This window comes from Theobroma umbraticum, unplaced genomic scaffold (genome assembly GCF_002168275.2).
Source record: "Theobroma umbraticum cultivar Fairchild unplaced genomic scaffold, ASM216827v3 scaffold_147.0, whole genome shotgun sequence".
In the NCBI taxonomy this organism is placed as follows: Eukaryota; Viridiplantae; Streptophyta; class Magnoliopsida; order Malvales; family Malvaceae; genus Theobroma; species Theobroma umbraticum.
In genome coordinates, this window is record NW_018397259.1 from 2,910,526 (window position 1) to 2,927,538 (window position 17,013).

Consider the following 17,013-nt stretch of genomic DNA (forward strand, 5'->3'; position numbering starts at 1 on the left):
TTAGCAGCTTCTCAATTAAGAGTGGCTTTTAGTAATGATTTCTTTCAAAATTAATGGTGAGTCGATGTGACCAAATCCATGCCAAGTTTCTTTCACTTTGGATGAATTCTGAAAGAATTGAACTCCACTAAAAAATTGTTTTGATCCATTGTAGCCCATCATAGAAGATTCGGCCAATGTCTATTATCTTTAAGTCCACTAGTTAAGACACACTAATTAAATGTTCTTTAATGCCCTCAACTAGAGATGCTCGTGACTTACTTCAAGCAGAACCAATCAGACCAACTTTTCTAAACCTAAGCCCTAACTCAATCCAACTCTATTCATTACCTTAATTTTAAAATTAAATATAAGTAAAAATATATTCTATTTCAAATTGAATATCCATCTCATTATTTTAAAATATTTCAAAAATATATTCACTTTTTTAAAATTACTTTTATTGAAATACTAATTTTTAGTAAAACTCTCCAATTTTTATGTCACTTCAAAATAAAATTTGTAAAATAAAAAGAAAATACTCAACATTTAGAACTCTATACCATTTGCAAAAAGAGCGTTGAGTTTGTAATGGAGAAAGTACCATTCAGTAATATATAATTATAATATTACCTTTTCTTTTCAAACAAAAATAATATTACCTTTGAGGCAAGTCAGGCTAAGCCCAAGGTCAAAAGCCTGACCATTTAGTTCAAGTTCAAGCCCATATCAATCGGCTGAAACAACTGGAACAGCCCAGAGTCTTTGCAAAACTTGGATGGCTGATCCACCCTTCACTATTGTTCTAAGTTTTTCCAACCAAATTATTGAGGGAAAGTCACAGAGATCAGAAACAGTATCTAATGTACCTCAATCACAATAGATTCCCATAAACAAGATAAAAAATAAGCACATCTTAATTTATTTTTAACACCTTCATATATATTGGTCCATTTCACCTTCATAAAATAAAACAGTATTCCATTTTTGTTCATCCAAGAAAAAGTAAAGTAAACATGTGGCAAGATCACTGCACCTTTACTTGAATGTTGATCAAAGAAATAGACTTTAATTCAAGACCTTGAATGAAGAAGTTTTTGTTATTTAGGTCATCCAAAGGCACCCTTTGTTGAAATGAAATATTTGAAACTTCTTGCCTCTGGATCTTAAAAAATTTTAGCACACACTTCAGACTTTGGACCCCTCGATGTCTTTCCGATGTTGGGGGAGCCAGGAGCACCTGAAAAGGGAACAGGGGTGTCAAGATCTGGGTTGAGAGGGTAGCTTAAAAAAGAATGTCCACATATACAAAAACACAAACAAGAACTCATGGCAAACGTCTGTGGGTAATAACAACTTAAGAAGAAACTACTCTTTTGATGTGTTGGGCATAATTAGAGTAGAAAAGCAAACATCTGACATGCAACACCGTTTCTGGAGTTTCAGACAAAAGCCTATTAGCCTAGCTATTTCGATCTCATGAGTTTTTACAAGATTGACATACTGTATCATGTTTCAGTCAAAGATCAAAAGAAGAAATTGCAACATGACGTTCGTTTCAGTTAGGCAGTTTATTCCCGGAGGTGGTGCACCAAAATGTCAACTAACTCAAACCTCAAATACAAAATGGAAGCAAGAAAAATTAGATGACTATACTGAAGGCAACTGCAGACACTTAATGTAGTTATGTACAGATGATTAAAATTGAAATTCTTGCTCTTTTTTTTTTTTCTCAAATCTGCACATCATTGCAGTATATGGTCCATTCATGACATGAAAGCAATATTGGATATTCAATAAACTTTATGGTTCTGTTTGGTAGAGAGGATGAATAGGAAAGAAAAATTCTAATCTAAGGGTCGAGTACAAAATAGTAAATATGGTTATGAAACCTAACCATTAGATTAATAAAAAAAAAATTCCTTCAGCCCTACCAAAGTAAAGCCAAATGCGACTGCCTCCAACTGACTTATTATTAACAGAGCCCAGCTCCATCACTTAGGTGTCCACACACATATAACACAACTGGAGAAAAAAGACAAGCAGAAGCACTTAAATTCCAGCTGCAATGGAAAATATATTGGACGAATAGCAACTGATACAAAATGCCTGTCTGTCTGTCTGACTGATATAGACAATCTTTCAGGATTAATAAGGTTATCATCCCAAAAGCTTTAGAACAACTATCCCACTTCTTTGTCCCCAGTTACCATCAGTCAGTCAAGCCCATCCAATAAGGCATGCAGAAATCAGGCATTTAACCATAGACACCGTCCACAAGAGCTAACAAAAACAGATTCACGGGCTATGGCACTGATGTCCTTCACCTAATCATTCCAACTACAGCTATATCACTGCACTAACACAATAGATTCTGCTACAACATACGAATCATTACTCAATCTGCTCCTTTCAAATCCTAAATATAGTAGAAACTACTGAATATCAAATTTCCTCAGACTCAACAAACTAAAAACAAAAACTAAGGATACATTAAACCCAGAAAAACCAAACCTTTGTCACTTTCTGCATTTCATGAACCTTTAATGGAATCAACAAAACCACTGCTGAGAAGCCTCTCCACGTACTTGCCAAGAATATCCACCTCCAAATTCACCTTTTGCCCAACTTTCTTCAAAGGAATCACCACTTTCTGTTGAGTATAAGCTACTAACATAAAATTGAAACAAAGTTCCTCTTCAAACACAGCCACCACAGTCAAACTAGTTCCATCCACAGCTATGAACCCTTTGGGCACCACATATTTCAACAAACTCTTATCAACCTTAACCTTAATCCACAACGAGTCCCCCTCCACCTCTTTCCCCACGATCTCCCCCGTCCCATCGACATGTCCCTGCACGAAATGGCCCCCCATCCGGCCCGTGGGCTGGATAGCCCGCTCCAAATTCACCAATGACCCGGGTTCCAATTCACTCAATGAAGTTTTCCTCAGGGTTTCAGGGGCCAACCCAACCATGAATTCTCCCAAACGAGTATCGAAATCCGTTACTGTTAGGCAAGTTCCGTTAACGGCAATGCTGTCACCAAGCTTGACATCTTCCATTACGGTTTTGGCGTGTATTTTGAGATCGAATCCGCCATGATCGGCCATACCCAGTTGCTTGATTTCACCCATTTCTTCGACGATGCCGGTGAAGAGGGAGCGGATCGTGGTGCTTCCACAACATTGAGTTTTGGGTCTGAAATTGGACGGCTGATAGAAAAGCGAAAGAAAAGAGGGTTTTGAAATGGGGTTGAGTTTGAGGTGGGGTTTCAATGATGGAGTTTTGAGAAGGTTGAAGATTATTGGGTTTTTAGGAGCGGCTTTGGGGATTTTGGAGAAGGAATTCATAGATGTGGAAAGCGCCATATTTTTCGCCTCTTGTTTGCTTCTCTGCTCTTTTTGTTTGTCAAGAAACAAGAAAAGAAAAGTAAAAGCGGGTTCACTTCGTATGGATTCCAAAGTGGTCAAAACCTTAAACCCCTGTCGGAGCTGTTTTCACAGATTGATCTCAGTCTACGGGACAAAACCCGGATTGCCTATTTTGCATTAAAATATCCAATGAAAAATGATTTGATTTTTTTTTCTTGTGAATAAAGATGATTGGATTTTGGATTTTGGATTTTGAATAATAAAATATATATAATTTTAATGCAAAGAAGAAGAATTTTTTTTAGAAAACAGATCAGTTTATATTCTTATTAATCACGGAAAACAAAGTGTCCTTACATCATATAATAGTAAGTCTCTAATATTTAAAAGAGGATTATTATAGACAATAAATCTTTCTTTTGCTGTGAAATCTTTGTTAGCCATATTGTGTAACCACCTACCATTGTCGTTGAACAAGACTACGGATTGCCTGAATCAAGTCTGAATTAGGACAAGGGTGAGTTGATGTAGTATTAATAGCTTGGACTACCATCTTGTTGTCAACTTGTAAATCAATTTTCTTGTAACCCAAGTCCCATGCCAAACTTAAACCTTTGTAAACACCCCAAAGCTCTGCTCTATAAGCTGAGCATTTATCTAATTTGAGTGAGAAACCTTCCTTCCATTCATTTTGTGCATCGTAATGCACCTCCTACTACTGCCTTGTCCAAAGAATGTCCAAAAGCACCATCAACATTTAGAGCAATATAACTCGCAGTAGGTAGTAACCATCCTATCGAACATTCCACCTTGGCTACTGCATCTGAACTCCCTTCCTACAAAAAATTTATTCCAGCTGAATGTGTATCCCATACCCAGCTTTTGAATTAAATTCAAGTGGCCCCCTGTAGGAAGAATTTTATTCTCCAATATGAATGAATTCCTCCATTTCCAAAGGAACCAACATGAGATACCAAACACCATATTCCATGGAATCCCTTTAACCATAACTTTGCTTATATTTAAGTTAAAAGATATCCATTCTAATAAAGAAATAGTATGAAATATACCTTGTGGATTCTATGGGAGGAGTCTAAAGCACAATGCATTAGCTAAGGGACAGACTCTTATTTTATGCAATATCGATTCTTCTTCTACTCCAGATAGTGGGGATGTAGGGTCATTAGAAACTTTCCTTCGCACTCTTTCTTATTCCCAAAAAATTTATTATGAAGATAAAGGAAAAGAAAAGTGTGAATCTGTTCGGGGGCATGCCATTTGCAAATTAAATTCCAAACACCATTAATTCCTTCAATGTTAGAATTCGGCATACTATGTTAATGATTGTTATTGAATTTTTTTTACGTAATTGTATGTATCATAACATGTAATATAAACGTAAATAGAATATCGAATCTCATAAAAAATTTGTATTATAATTGATTTTTGATAAGCGTCCAAGCAAGGAGGCAATTTTTCTTAAAATCGACTTGTGGTACAAATGTAATGGCATATCCGAAAATCTTACCTATGCCGCTATTGTAATGAGATCCTGTTTATCCCTGGAAAACGATGGTGTCCATGGATTGACTATCAAATAATGCCGTAAAATCACCCATAGTAGTGCCTTCAGATAATCATCCTTTTCCACAAATTCAACCAAACAACTATTCTCATCAAGATCCACAATACTGTACCTCCCTTTAGGCTTCCATAACAAGGCATTTTTTTCTCACATAATAACTTATATGAGATTGGACAACCAAGAAGCCTCACAATAATCGAGTTCCGCCACCGTTTTACTAGTTCTCGTAGCTTTCGATCAAAAATTGTAATTGAAGGAACCCCTTTAATCAATCCAATTTAGAACCATCAATATTGCAGGACATCTCAATATCGTTATCACCGCTTGAGTCCTGATCAAAATTCTTTTCCCCATCAGAAGATATCCTCACCATCCGCTCTAAGCAAAGCAAAGCCTCCTTAAAAGAAGGATTATTAAGGACAATCATCTGGTCATTGTTTTGGTTATCATCAGTATTAGGATCACGAGTCCTAACTTTCTTCCTTGATTGATTGTCAAGAAAGGCTGGATAAGCGTTTGTTTTTGGAGAGAGTTCTTCGACATCGACACTCCCTCTTGACGGTCCACTTAAGAAGTAATGCCTTTTCTTAAGTAAATATATTAGTTAAGAAGAATAGAATTAGAACAAAATGCCAAACTTTTCTATACTCAAAATAAAAAACGTTTATATTTGTCTATGATTTGTATACATTACGAGTTCATCAAATATTGTTATTTCATTAACAAAATAAAATTAAAAATCTCTAAAATCTACACTAGTTAGTTTGAAAGTTTATATTGATAAGAGACATAAGGTATACACTTTACTTCAATTAATAATAAAAGTTATTATTTATCTTTAAATAAGTATAATTTTATGATTGTATCTTTTCATTTTATTGAAAATTTGTCAAAAATTAAAATATTTTATAGAATTTTTGTATAATTAATTTTTAACTAATTTTAAAGTAAATTAAAAAAGAAATATGAGTAATAAATAATAGAAATGCACCCGTTAGAAAATAGTAATAAATTGTATCTATTAAATAAAGTGCTAAATTTAAATCTTATTCCTTCATTAAACTTTATCTTAACTCCAGAATCAAAGTTTTCACAAAATCATCCATACGTAATAGGATAGATTATCCTTACTATATAATATTCTTTCCTCATCAAGTATGAAATCAGTTTATCATCATGCCTCACTAAAATTTGGCTCATTTCCTTTACCTTACGCTAAAGGGAACTTAATTTTTGTGTCCTGCATTTTAAATGTAGTATTACTTTCTTGTGTAATTAGCTTCTAATTAAACAAGAGAGTTGTTCTCTTTATCTGTCGAAGGTTACTCTAATTGCTTCATTAGAGAAGTTAATTAGATCCATCATTACTAAATGTTGCTTAATTAAAGTATTCTTATCTTGAAATAACTCATGAATTTCTTGTTATAAATATAAAGAAGTTTACTTAAGTTCGTATCCGCATGGTGGGAGCTAAGATCAACATTAATCAATTATATCAACGTGAACTTCGTGATCTGTTCTACCTTAAAGAGGACTTATAAAAGTTCATGTAATAACACGTGTAGCTACCACGGCAGACGCTAGACCTTGTCATTTCAAGCACCGAAGCCTTTGTATTTCTTGAGGTAAAGGTTCGACAAGATTAATTGAGCCAACATATGATCACTTGATATTTATGCTCATGTGCCGTTGAAAACTTTCTCGACAGTACGGATGGGGTTACTTTCAATAACGGAATCAAGATTTCTTATTTAGAAAGTAAAATTAATATTTATAAAATAATTATATTAAAATTAAATATTTATAAAAATAAAATTTTTTAAAAATAAAAAATATATTATAAAATTTTAAAATTTTTTTAGAGACGAGAGCTCTTACTATTTCAAAATGTAGATCTGCCACCAAACCTACTCCATTTCGACTTGGGCATTGAGCTAGAAATTTGAGTGCATTGACCCAAACCTTTTTATGCATTCACCTTTAACAATGTGTTTTTTTTAAGTAATATAATTACATTGTGTTTAATGTATCCTTTTAATTAATTAAGAAAAATGGCTTTCTGGTTAGAACTTAATATTTTAATTTAAAAGTTTTTTAAAAAGAAAAGTAGGAGTTTATGAGATGAAAAAGAGATATTTTTTATATAAAGTTCAAAATCATATGTATAAAAAAATACATCTTTAATTAAAATTAATATCACTTAGTAACAACAATAAGAGAACAGGCAACAATCAAAGTAAATATACGAGTTGATTTTCTTGATAAGAATAAAAGTTAAGGTTTAAATCTCCTTTTCTTTCGGTAAGCTTTTTATGGCAAATGAATAATTTAAACCTAGCTCTCACGAGCAAGATGATACGTGCACTTTATCATCAAACACCACCAAACTCCTAATTATATGTTATGTACTGTTCGTACTAATTTCATGAGCAATTAAATATGTCATAAACACTATTTATTACTATTAACGTACTCATTAGTCTTTTAATATCTTCCTTAAGTTATTTGAATTTTCTTATCACAAACCTCCAGTGAATTAGATTAGAAACTAGTAAATAAGTAAGGATAGTTACTTTACCAAAGACGGATTAATTTAATTGGTTAGTTCATTCACTTTGGCAATAAAAACACATTGGCTTAACACTAGGACCTTTCAATAATAAATTAATCCGTCACTAAAACCCTCTAGTGGTCCCAAGTCCCAACACTAAAACCTAGGACCTACATAAACTCGGGTTAGGTACTCCAGCCCCAGGTATGGTTACACGCTATTAAAAACTCCCTCCTCCGTTTACTTGACCGGCCGTCTCGCGACTCGTAAGCCCCCAAGTCTTCTTTTGAACAAAAACAGGGGCTTTTTCCTTTCATTTTTGTACAATCACTAAAACCTCAATTGCCCAAAATTTTCCATGCTTTTAAAATCTCAAATTCCCAATTAAAGGGAGAAAACTCCGTTTTAACAAAAAAAAAAATCCTTTCTTTTTTCTTATTTCCGTTTTTAGATCATTCAAATTTCGCATTGTAATATGTAATTTAAAATCCAATGGCGCCTAATTTCTTCTCATTTAAAGATCCATCGTCAATTAATCAGGGTTTTTGAAGCAAAAATATAGTTTGTTTTTGTGTTTTTTTAATTATGGAGAGAGAGAAATCATTCAAATACTACTCTCAAGAGCCCGATTCACCTCATCCATGGAACGCCGATTTCGGATTCACCAACGCAAGCGATCGGCGTTACGCGTTTTCGCGGCAGTCCTCGTTTCACCAATCGCAGAAAGATCCTCAGACGCCGAGGATTTCGAACTTCTCCAACGATTCAATGAAGCCTTTTCTATCGAGGACTGCTTCAAGCATCGATATACCCCCAGGGTTTTACTCTTTTGACGAAGTAAAAGAAGGGCTTTTGGAAGCTAAAAGATCGGCGGTGCCGGAGAAATTTTCGGTTTTGGGTTCGTTTTTGTGGATTTTTCGGGTTATAAGAACCGGTAACCGGCAAATGAAGAGGTTGCTGATCATGATTTCACTTAATGTGGCGTATTCTACTGCTGAGTTCGCGATTGGGCTCTTTACGGGCCGTATTGGTAAGTCTCTAATCTATTTTATGTTTGGTTTTCGAATTTCATGCATTAATCTGCTTAGCCTTTTTTTAAAAAAATTATTATTGTTATTATTATGGCGATGATTGTAGTTTTAGCAATTAGTAATTAACTTCGGTATTTGTTTGTATAGGATTGAGGAGAGAATCATATCTGGACGTATATGTTTGAAAGAATTTTGGTGGAATTTTTGTAAATATATGTGAATATATCAAAACTAGTTTATAAAGTTGACTTGCTCTTTTGTATGTAATAACACAAGCTGCTTGCAAATTATCTGCTTTTATCATTGTCAGTTATGATTGTTGTTTGTAGTTCTGATATTTTTGCAATTGAACTAGGCCATTACTTTGATTCAAGTTTTTGTTTTATTTTAAATTTTGTGATTGAGTGTATGCTTATTGCTCATATTTGCAGTGGTATTACTGACAATTTGTAACCCTATTTATCAATGGTCAAATTTTTTTTTAACAATTTATACAGCTTTGAATTTTGACATCATTTTAACTTATTAGATGAAAGGGAAAGGGTCACTTGAGAATATCACCATGGGTTAAATTAAATTCCTTCTTGCTTTTAGTTTAGGATTTCTGTTTTTATAGTTAAAATTTACTCTGTTTTATATTATGTTGCTGTGCTGGTCTTTTCAGGTTTGGTATCTGATGCATTTCATTTGACGTTTGGCTGTGGGCTCTTGACATTTTCATTGTTTGCAATGGCTACTTCTCGAAGAAAGCCCGATCATGTTTATACTTACGGGTGAGATCATACAACAATTACGTGCATGAGATAAAGTTGGTATAATTTTGTTGTTATTACTTGGAGTGCCGAGTTGATTAATTTTTTTCCAGTCAGTCTTTACTTTTTTTGGTACTAGTTTAACCTTAATTATTTGCCAAATATTTACATGAAATTTTGCCTCCGCTTGAGTTTATTTATTTTATCTAGAACATGATAACCTTAAATAAATACACTTAAACACGCATGCATATGCACCCGCCCTGCAGATTCATTTGCTGTTTTACAGTTGTGCTATTGTTTTCCTTTGTACCCTCAGTTATTTTGTGGCAAAAGGCATAGTTTAATTGGTAGCCATTATCTCTCCTCCAAAAAGGAGGTCTCAATTGCAGATCCTCTCTTCCCCAAATCAATTGTGCAATGACAAAGAAATTTTTTCTTTTTGAAGTTATTTTTTGGAAACTAGATGTATTGTTGTGCATGATTGAGCCCTAATAGTTGTAATTTTTTCATCATCAGGTACCAAAGAGTTGAAGTATTGTCTGCTTTCACCAATGCTGTAAGTATATGTATTTTTAACATTCTTTCTGTCAAAATTTCTTGTTTCAGTTGTAGTCTCTCAATTTGGCCAATGCTCATGTTATAATTTCATTTTAATGAAGTTTGAAGTACAATGAACTGAGGACAAGGATGAGAAAAATTGTCCCTTAAAGTTCAGCTGCTGAACATACTAGAGTTAGTCATGTTGAAAGAGACTTCTGATGGATTTTTTTGGCATTTAAATTTCGAAGTTTGTAATGCTAGTAGGATTAGAAATTTGTTGCTTTTATTTTAGATAATCCATATAAAAGCTAGATGAAATGTACTGTATTTACTCAAAGCTTCACAGTTTAAAATGCCTGTAGATATAAAATATGGTCCTTGCAGAATGCCCAAGAAGTAGCTCCTGCTAGACGAACAATTTGCATGTGAATCACATTGGATGAATATATCATGAAAATATATAGAAAAATTGTTATCTTTTTAGTCAAAAATGATACTAATGTTTTTGTATTTATCAATGAAATGTGAAATAGGTCAATTTTTTGCAAAATGTTGCAAAATTGTTAGTGTAGTACAAAGTTTTATGTCAATCAATGCTTTTAATAATGCTTTTTGTGCTCAATACATTTAACTACCTTCAATACAGAGTGAAAAAATAAAAAAGAATAAATTATGTAATATTAAGAATCAATATGTGCAAAATTGGAAAACTACATGTAATGATAACTCATAATAAAAAAATGTATAGGAAATAATATATTTAATGAAAATAAAAATGAAAAGAATAAATTGGATATATATGTATGTATGTATGTATATATGTATGTTACAGCACTATTTTCTTTTTTCCTCTCTTTGGCTTTAGATGTATTTTGTGGTTGTGTAGAAGTTAACTGTAATAATTTGCTATTTGAAAGTGTATAGACTTTCCTCGATCTGGGGGTTTAGTTCTACTGATTGGTGCCAACTGTTCATTGACTATGATGATAAGGGAATAGAAAATCCTTGAAAGAATTTGTAAGGGTTGCCAATTTTGTCTTAAAAAGTAATTGTTGGCTTGCTTTTTGTTTTTAATGATAAGGAAATAAAAAATTGATGAAAGAAATTGTAAGAATGCTAATTATGTCTTTATAAGTAATTGCTGGCTGGCTTTGTTTTGTTTATCTGCTATCAAGTGTATGCAGATCTCATAATGTATTTGCGTTTTGTGTTCTCTTATGCTCTGCATGTACTTCTAGTTCTTTGAAATATTTCAGCAATTTTATTATAAGTACATAAGATGGGTTAACATCTTGATATTCTTCATTCTGCTGCTTGTTTAGACAGCTGTTTCTATTGTTCATGTCATTCTCCTTAGCTGTGGAAGCACTTCATGCTTTCATCCAAGATGAATCAGAGCACAAGTAAGTCATCTTGGCTTTGACTGGTAGTACAGTAGTCAATAAGTTGTCTGTTATTTAATCTAATTTATTAGTACGCCGTAGAACATAATTGAACATATTTACTAATTTTTTGTTGCTTATAGGCATTATTTGATTGTTTCGGCGGTGACAAATCTATTGGTGAATCTTATTGGCGTTTGGTTCTTTAGAAATTATGCTCGAATCAATCTTGGTAAGTCAGATGCTCTGGCTATTGATTTTTGAGATGTTATATTTCAAATTAAAATGAATTGAGAATGCTTATGCAGTTGTGAGGTTCAAGGATGGACCCAAGAACATAAGTCATAGGGGTCCATTCCCTTCTGGTTTTAGTTTAAAAAGATTGATCTAATAATATCTAATTGCTTTTAAAATATATTTTAAGTGATAACTTTAGAAAAACCATCCATGATGAGGCTAGTGGTTTTACGCTTTTGAGTAAGGGGATTGCACAAAGGGCTATTTGTTTTGGAGTTGAAGAATGTGTAGACTGGTGACCTCAGCTGGTGATAAGCGGTTTATATATTTGATATAAATTTATGAACTATATATTAATATAAAAAAATGCCGGTTTGTGATGGTAGCTTCTGTTTCTAACTGCCTGTGTTTGTACTATCTTATTCATTCATTCATTTATTCCCCTAGCTAATATTGTGGCTTACATATTGTGGCAATAGATGCTTGATATGTCTAGGTGGTCTTTTAGCTTACCTGGATGATGATGATGCCTTTTTTTTTTTAAATGGTAGTATTTGATCATTTGTATTCTACGTTCCTGTGGTCTGTGAAATTGTGCCAATGATGAAGCTATGTTATGTTTGAATCATGGCAATTTAGCTATGTTATCTTGATATGTCTAGGTGCATTATAACAGCCTAGAGCTTCATAAGGTTATGATTGACATAATTTTGAACATGAGCTTGGGATCATGCATTATTCTTACATGAATATTTTTCTTGCAGTATACAGGAAACCTGAAGATATGAATTACCACTCAGTTTGCTTGCATGTTCTTGCAGATTCCATTCGCAGGTGAGACATGTGCTCCTCTGTATCTATGGATGACTGCTCCTTCTTTCATCGTTTACTTCTGTCTTATGCTGCTGTGCATATGTTTTCTCTCAGTGCAGGTTTGATATTGGCATCCTGGTTTCTGTCTCTTGGGTAATTTCTCGCTTCAATTTTAAATTAACTGCTACTGAATAAACAAGCCAAACGTCAACTCTCCTGCTCCTTCTTCCAACAAAAACTTGGCCTTTTCCTCCTTTTTTCTCCATTTTGTTTTGTAATTGTTGTTCCCTTCTTGCAGGGTTAATAATGCTGAAGTTTTGTGTTTGGGATTAGTTTCGGGTGCAGTCTTCATGCTTGTCTTGCCTCTGTTTAAAGCTACTGCTGGTGTATTGCTTCAGACGGCACCACCTAATATTCCATCTTCAGCTTTGAGCAAATGCTGGCGGCAGGTGTTTACCTTTGCCACTGATATTGTATGCAAAATTTTTGTCAACTTTATACATCTTTCTTTTGTGAATTATAATTTTATTTTCTATATCGTTTAGATTACTTCTCATGAAGATGTTGGAGAAGTTTCTCAAGCTCGGTTTTGGGAACTAGTGCCTGGTCATGTCGTTGGATCCATTTCACTTCAGGTATTCTACCGTAATATTTTCATCTCATCTGCTATTCTGAAGGCAACAAATTATTGCTGCATGTTAATGTTGCATTTGTGGTTGACACTTGAGCAGGTGAAGAAAGAGATGGATGATCGCCCAATACTGGAGCACGTGCATAGTTTGTACCATGAATTGGGAATACATGATTTAACAGTGCAAACTGATTACCTATGAACCTCCTGCTTTTTTTTCTTCCTATATTATCCTTTGATTTTATGAGATTGGTGCTTGGAGTCACTATTACATCCTAAATGGAGACACTAGGAATTCAGGATTTTTGAATCTGCTTCTTGGGTCAAATGACCATTCAGAGAATAATATTTTCTAGGAATTTATATTATTTTTCTTATTAACAAATGTAGTGGGCTTTCATGTGCTCCATGTTTTTTCATATTCATTCTATATTTTGGTTTACTGTTGTTCTTAGCATCATTAATTTCCCATTTGTTTCCTGATTAAATTCTTTAGCATTTATAGAATTTTTAATGTTGGGTAATTTACAAAAGCCTCGGAAATTGTGTAATAAATTTTAAATAGCTCAATAATTTGAATTTGGCATGCAATCATTAAAATAATTTAACAAAACAAGGAAAGATACTAGATAGAAATTATAATTGACAGAATACGTAGATTATAATAAATAACAAAGCAAATTAAAAAAAAAACAAAAAGGTGATAGGAGATTAATATTCTACTTTTAAGTTAACAAGTTGTAACATGTAATGTAACTGGATTGCATTTTAAAGTCTTTAAAAGGTGGGAAAAAAAACAAAGAATGATTTGTTTTAAATCTGATAAGGGTTTATTTCATGGCACCTTTAAGCAGGGGGAATTTTCTTAATGGCTTTGTAATTAATAATAAATAATAATTTTCGTCTTTCGATGCAATAGAAGCGAGAGCGAACCATTTTTCAATGAACTGACCAAACAGTTCACAAAGAATAAAACAATATTATAATCAAATTGGTAACACAAATTACACTTTGGTTTTCATCATTTAGGAAAATCAATACAAGGAGACATATTTTGCACTAATATAACATTTGATAAGATATTGACACGAATTACTCCTCCATCGACAAAAAGACGAGTTGTAGAATTGCAGTTGAGCAGCAACGCAGAAAAGAATCAAACTGATCTTCAGCTCACATGGCTCATCTCCCGCTGAGATCAGAAGATGTACGGAACTGGCTTCCTGTGAGAGAGTAATCTGACTGGCTGAAAACTGGGGGCATTGCTGGCCATACAAATGGAGGCCTTTCATGTGGAACCTGAGGTGGATCCGCTTCCCCTGTAAGAACCGCCAAAACAGTTCTCATAGAAGGCCTGTAATGTGGGTTCGGATGGCAACAGGCTAAACCCAAGATAAGTGCAGACTCCACTTCTTTGTCCCCAAAGTCTCCGTCCAACTTGGAATCCACCGCATCAGTAATCCTTCCTCTCCTGTAAAATTCCCATAGCCAATTCACAATGCTGTTGTTATAATTATTCAGCTCACTTTGATTACCAGGCTTTCTTCCACAGACAACTTCCAGGAGAAGAACACCGTATGAATAAACATCGGTCTCTACTGTTGCCCTGCTAATAAGAAAAGTTTCCGGGGCCATGTAACCTGGTGTGCCTGCAATTTCTATTGTTGAGTGGTGTGTCTTTTCTCTTCGTTGAATGGTTCTTGCCAATCCGAAATCCCCCAACCTAGCATTGAACTCTGAATCCAGCATTATGTTGCTAGATTTTATGTCCCGGTGAAGCACTCTCTTCTCACAGCCATTATGAAGATAGTCTAGTGCCTCCGCGACTCCTTTTATTATGATGAGCCTAGTTTCCCAGCTGAGTGTTGGTTGATTTGATTCCTCTATTGCTGCTTTCTTATCATAGAATATGAATTTATCGAGGCTTCCGTTTGGCATGTATTCATAAACAAGAAGGAGCTCACGGTTTTCGTAGCACCATCCGATCAGCTTCACAAGATTTTTGTGGTTGAGGTTGCCGATTGTTGTGACCTCGGCTATGAACTCTTGACTTCCTTGGTTTGATTTTTTGGAGACTCTTTTGACAGCTATCTCCTTTTCTTTCCAAACTCCCTTATAGACCGTCCCGAATCCACCTTTTCCAAGCTTGTTCTTGTGATTAAAATTGCCTGTTGCTCGTTTTAGTTCCTTCAACCGGAACCTTCTCGGCGCAGTGGAGCTCTTAATATGATCTTCTATATTTGGATATGCCCCTTCCAGATCATCCTTTTTGGATTTCCGACTCCAGTACAGGTAAAAAGCAAGCCCACTAACTAAAGCCAGAGCAAGAACTGGAATAGCAATCCAAACCCACAACAAATTTGAATCCTCATCAACATCTAAACCCCGGAATTCCCAAGCTCTTACACAATTCAGTTGTGTGAAATTGCCAGTCGAAGCTGAGAATCCCACATAAACACTTTCCGGGAGATATGCTGAGAGGTCAAGAGGCACTGAAAATGCAGGACTCGTTGCGTTCACCGTTTCATTTCCTTTGGAAAGAAAAACAGTGAAGTTTTTGCCATCATATTGAACAACTACCCGCACATCCACACCTACCGAAAGGTTAATATTATAGCTACTCAACGACTGTTGTAAGATTGAGTAACAACTATTGATATCCAAGCCTACGTGATTATCATCAAGATCTTCCTCATAGCTCTTCCTTGTGTCAAACTCCACGCCGACTATCCTGGCTTGAGAGGTCCCATTTGTGCTTGCGTTGACCATTCCGAGCCATTGCCCATAGCTCTTCTCCGGAACACTCTTATCTGCAGCTAGCACAAAAGCCAAACCTTCCCCAACATCTGGTGAGTCTTTGTTGCTGATATTAATCACAAACGTTGAATTGAAAGATGCTATTCCTTTCTTTTTGCTCCAGAGCCTGAACTTCTTTCCATAGTAGGCCCTTCCAGGTGTATTTGTAATGTCTCCATTAAGGTCAGGTGTAACTTGCATCGCATCTCTGAATATAGTGGAATTCTCACTCAGATCGAGATCTTTTCTGTCTTCATCCTGGAAGTCCGGAAAGTTAAAATAGAAGCAATGAACATTAGTGCAAGTAGCCCCAAAGAGGGCAATTAAAACTAATAAAAGCTTGAATACCGGCGAAGTAGCCATACTGCAATTGAATAAGGAAAGAACAGGGTTGATTTAACGAGATTCTCTTGATGCCTGGCAAAATAAGTTTGAGGCAGTGAAGAATAATGGAGGATTTTGTATTATGACTGGCGATATTTTGGTCACTCTGAGAGATGAAGTTGTTCATAGACGAAAGAATCTTCGTCGAAACTTAATGTAACTTTTGGTGAAGGTTGAGACTTGAATCAGAAAGCCACTTGGTAATCGTCTCTGAACGCTAAATTGGACAAGCAAAGACTTAATCTTCAAGAAAAAAAAAAAGCTTTAAATTAATTTTAGGTGTAAACATAAGACACCTTAAATGGGCTTGAAATCCCACCATCCTCTTAAAAGTTAAATGATATAATGCTCAAATAAGTTTTTAAATTATTTAAAAAAATTTTAAATAAAATTTTATTTTTTATTATATTTAATTAAATTTTTATATTTTTATTTTAAAATAAATAAATTTTTATAATTAATGATTGATTAATTATCATTTAACTAAAATATTATTTATCATTCTATATCCACACTTGATATGATATTAATGTAAAATATAAAAAATATCATATTATTTATTATATTAAATTAACATATGATATCATCGTCAATTATAATATATTAATATCTCATATCATTATCAATATTAATTTTTTAACATATCACATTAGTTCAACGAAATATAAAATAATAAATAATATTTTAATTAAATTACTCATTACTTACGAATATTTATTTGATTTAAAATAAAAATTTAAAAATTAATTTAACTCAAAATAAAAATATAAAAATTTATTTGAATATAATAAAAATATAAAAATTTATTTAAATTTTTTAAAATAATTTAAAAATTCTTTTTGAATATTATGTCTAATTAAAATTCTCCAAATTCAAACTAAAATAGTCATTCAAGCCAGCCATTAATATTAAATTGGGATACATTCAACCATAGTTGAATTGGCTAGTTCGCA

The 17,013-nt window shown here is 33.8% G+C and overlaps 3 protein-coding genes across 4 annotated transcripts; 1 reads left to right on the forward strand and 2 right to left on the reverse strand.

The window, feature by feature from the left end:
• Positions 1 to 871: 871 nt before the first annotated feature.
• LOC110415076 (lumazine-binding family protein) lies at positions 872 to 3,634 on the reverse strand. Its single transcript, XM_021426564.2, has 2 exons — positions 2,494 to 3,634; positions 872 to 1,219 (listed from the first exon to the last, which is right to left on the reverse strand). The coding sequence occupies exon 1, from the start codon at positions 3,350 to 3,352 to the stop codon at positions 2,513 to 2,515; it is 840 nt and encodes a 279-aa protein (XP_021282239.1). The 5' UTR covers positions 3,353 to 3,634; the 3' UTR covers positions 872 to 1,219; positions 2,494 to 2,512.
• Positions 3,635 to 7,717: 4,083 nt separating this feature from the next.
• On the forward strand, positions 7,718 to 13,413 carry LOC110415927 (Cation efflux family protein). The gene is made up of 10 exons (XM_021427709.2): positions 7,718 to 8,521; positions 9,187 to 9,295; positions 9,794 to 9,833; positions 11,144 to 11,220; positions 11,343 to 11,431; positions 12,201 to 12,270; positions 12,364 to 12,402; positions 12,548 to 12,698; positions 12,795 to 12,884; positions 12,981 to 13,413. The coding sequence occupies exons 1-10, from the start codon at positions 8,077 to 8,079 to the stop codon at positions 13,080 to 13,082; spliced, it is 1,212 nt and encodes a 403-aa protein (XP_021283384.1). The 5' UTR covers positions 7,718 to 8,076; the 3' UTR covers positions 13,083 to 13,413.
• Positions 13,414 to 13,839: 426 nt separating this feature from the next.
• Positions 13,840 to 16,297, reverse strand: LOC110415032 (putative L-type lectin-domain containing receptor kinase S.5). 2 transcript variants are annotated; one of them, XM_021426504.1, is made up of 2 exons: positions 16,042 to 16,297; positions 13,840 to 15,934 (listed from the first exon to the last, which is right to left on the reverse strand). In XM_021426504.1, exon 2 carries the CDS (start codon positions 15,875 to 15,877, stop codon positions 14,063 to 14,065), a length of 1,815 nt encoding a protein of 604 aa, XP_021282179.1. In that variant the 5' UTR covers positions 15,878 to 15,934; positions 16,042 to 16,297; the 3' UTR covers positions 13,840 to 14,062. The 2 variants fall into 2 exon arrangements, with proteins under 2 accessions (XP_021282179.1, XP_021282178.1); XM_021426503.1 differs by having other exon boundaries at positions 16,025 to 16,297.
• Between the last annotated feature and the right edge of the window lie 716 nt (positions 16,298 to 17,013).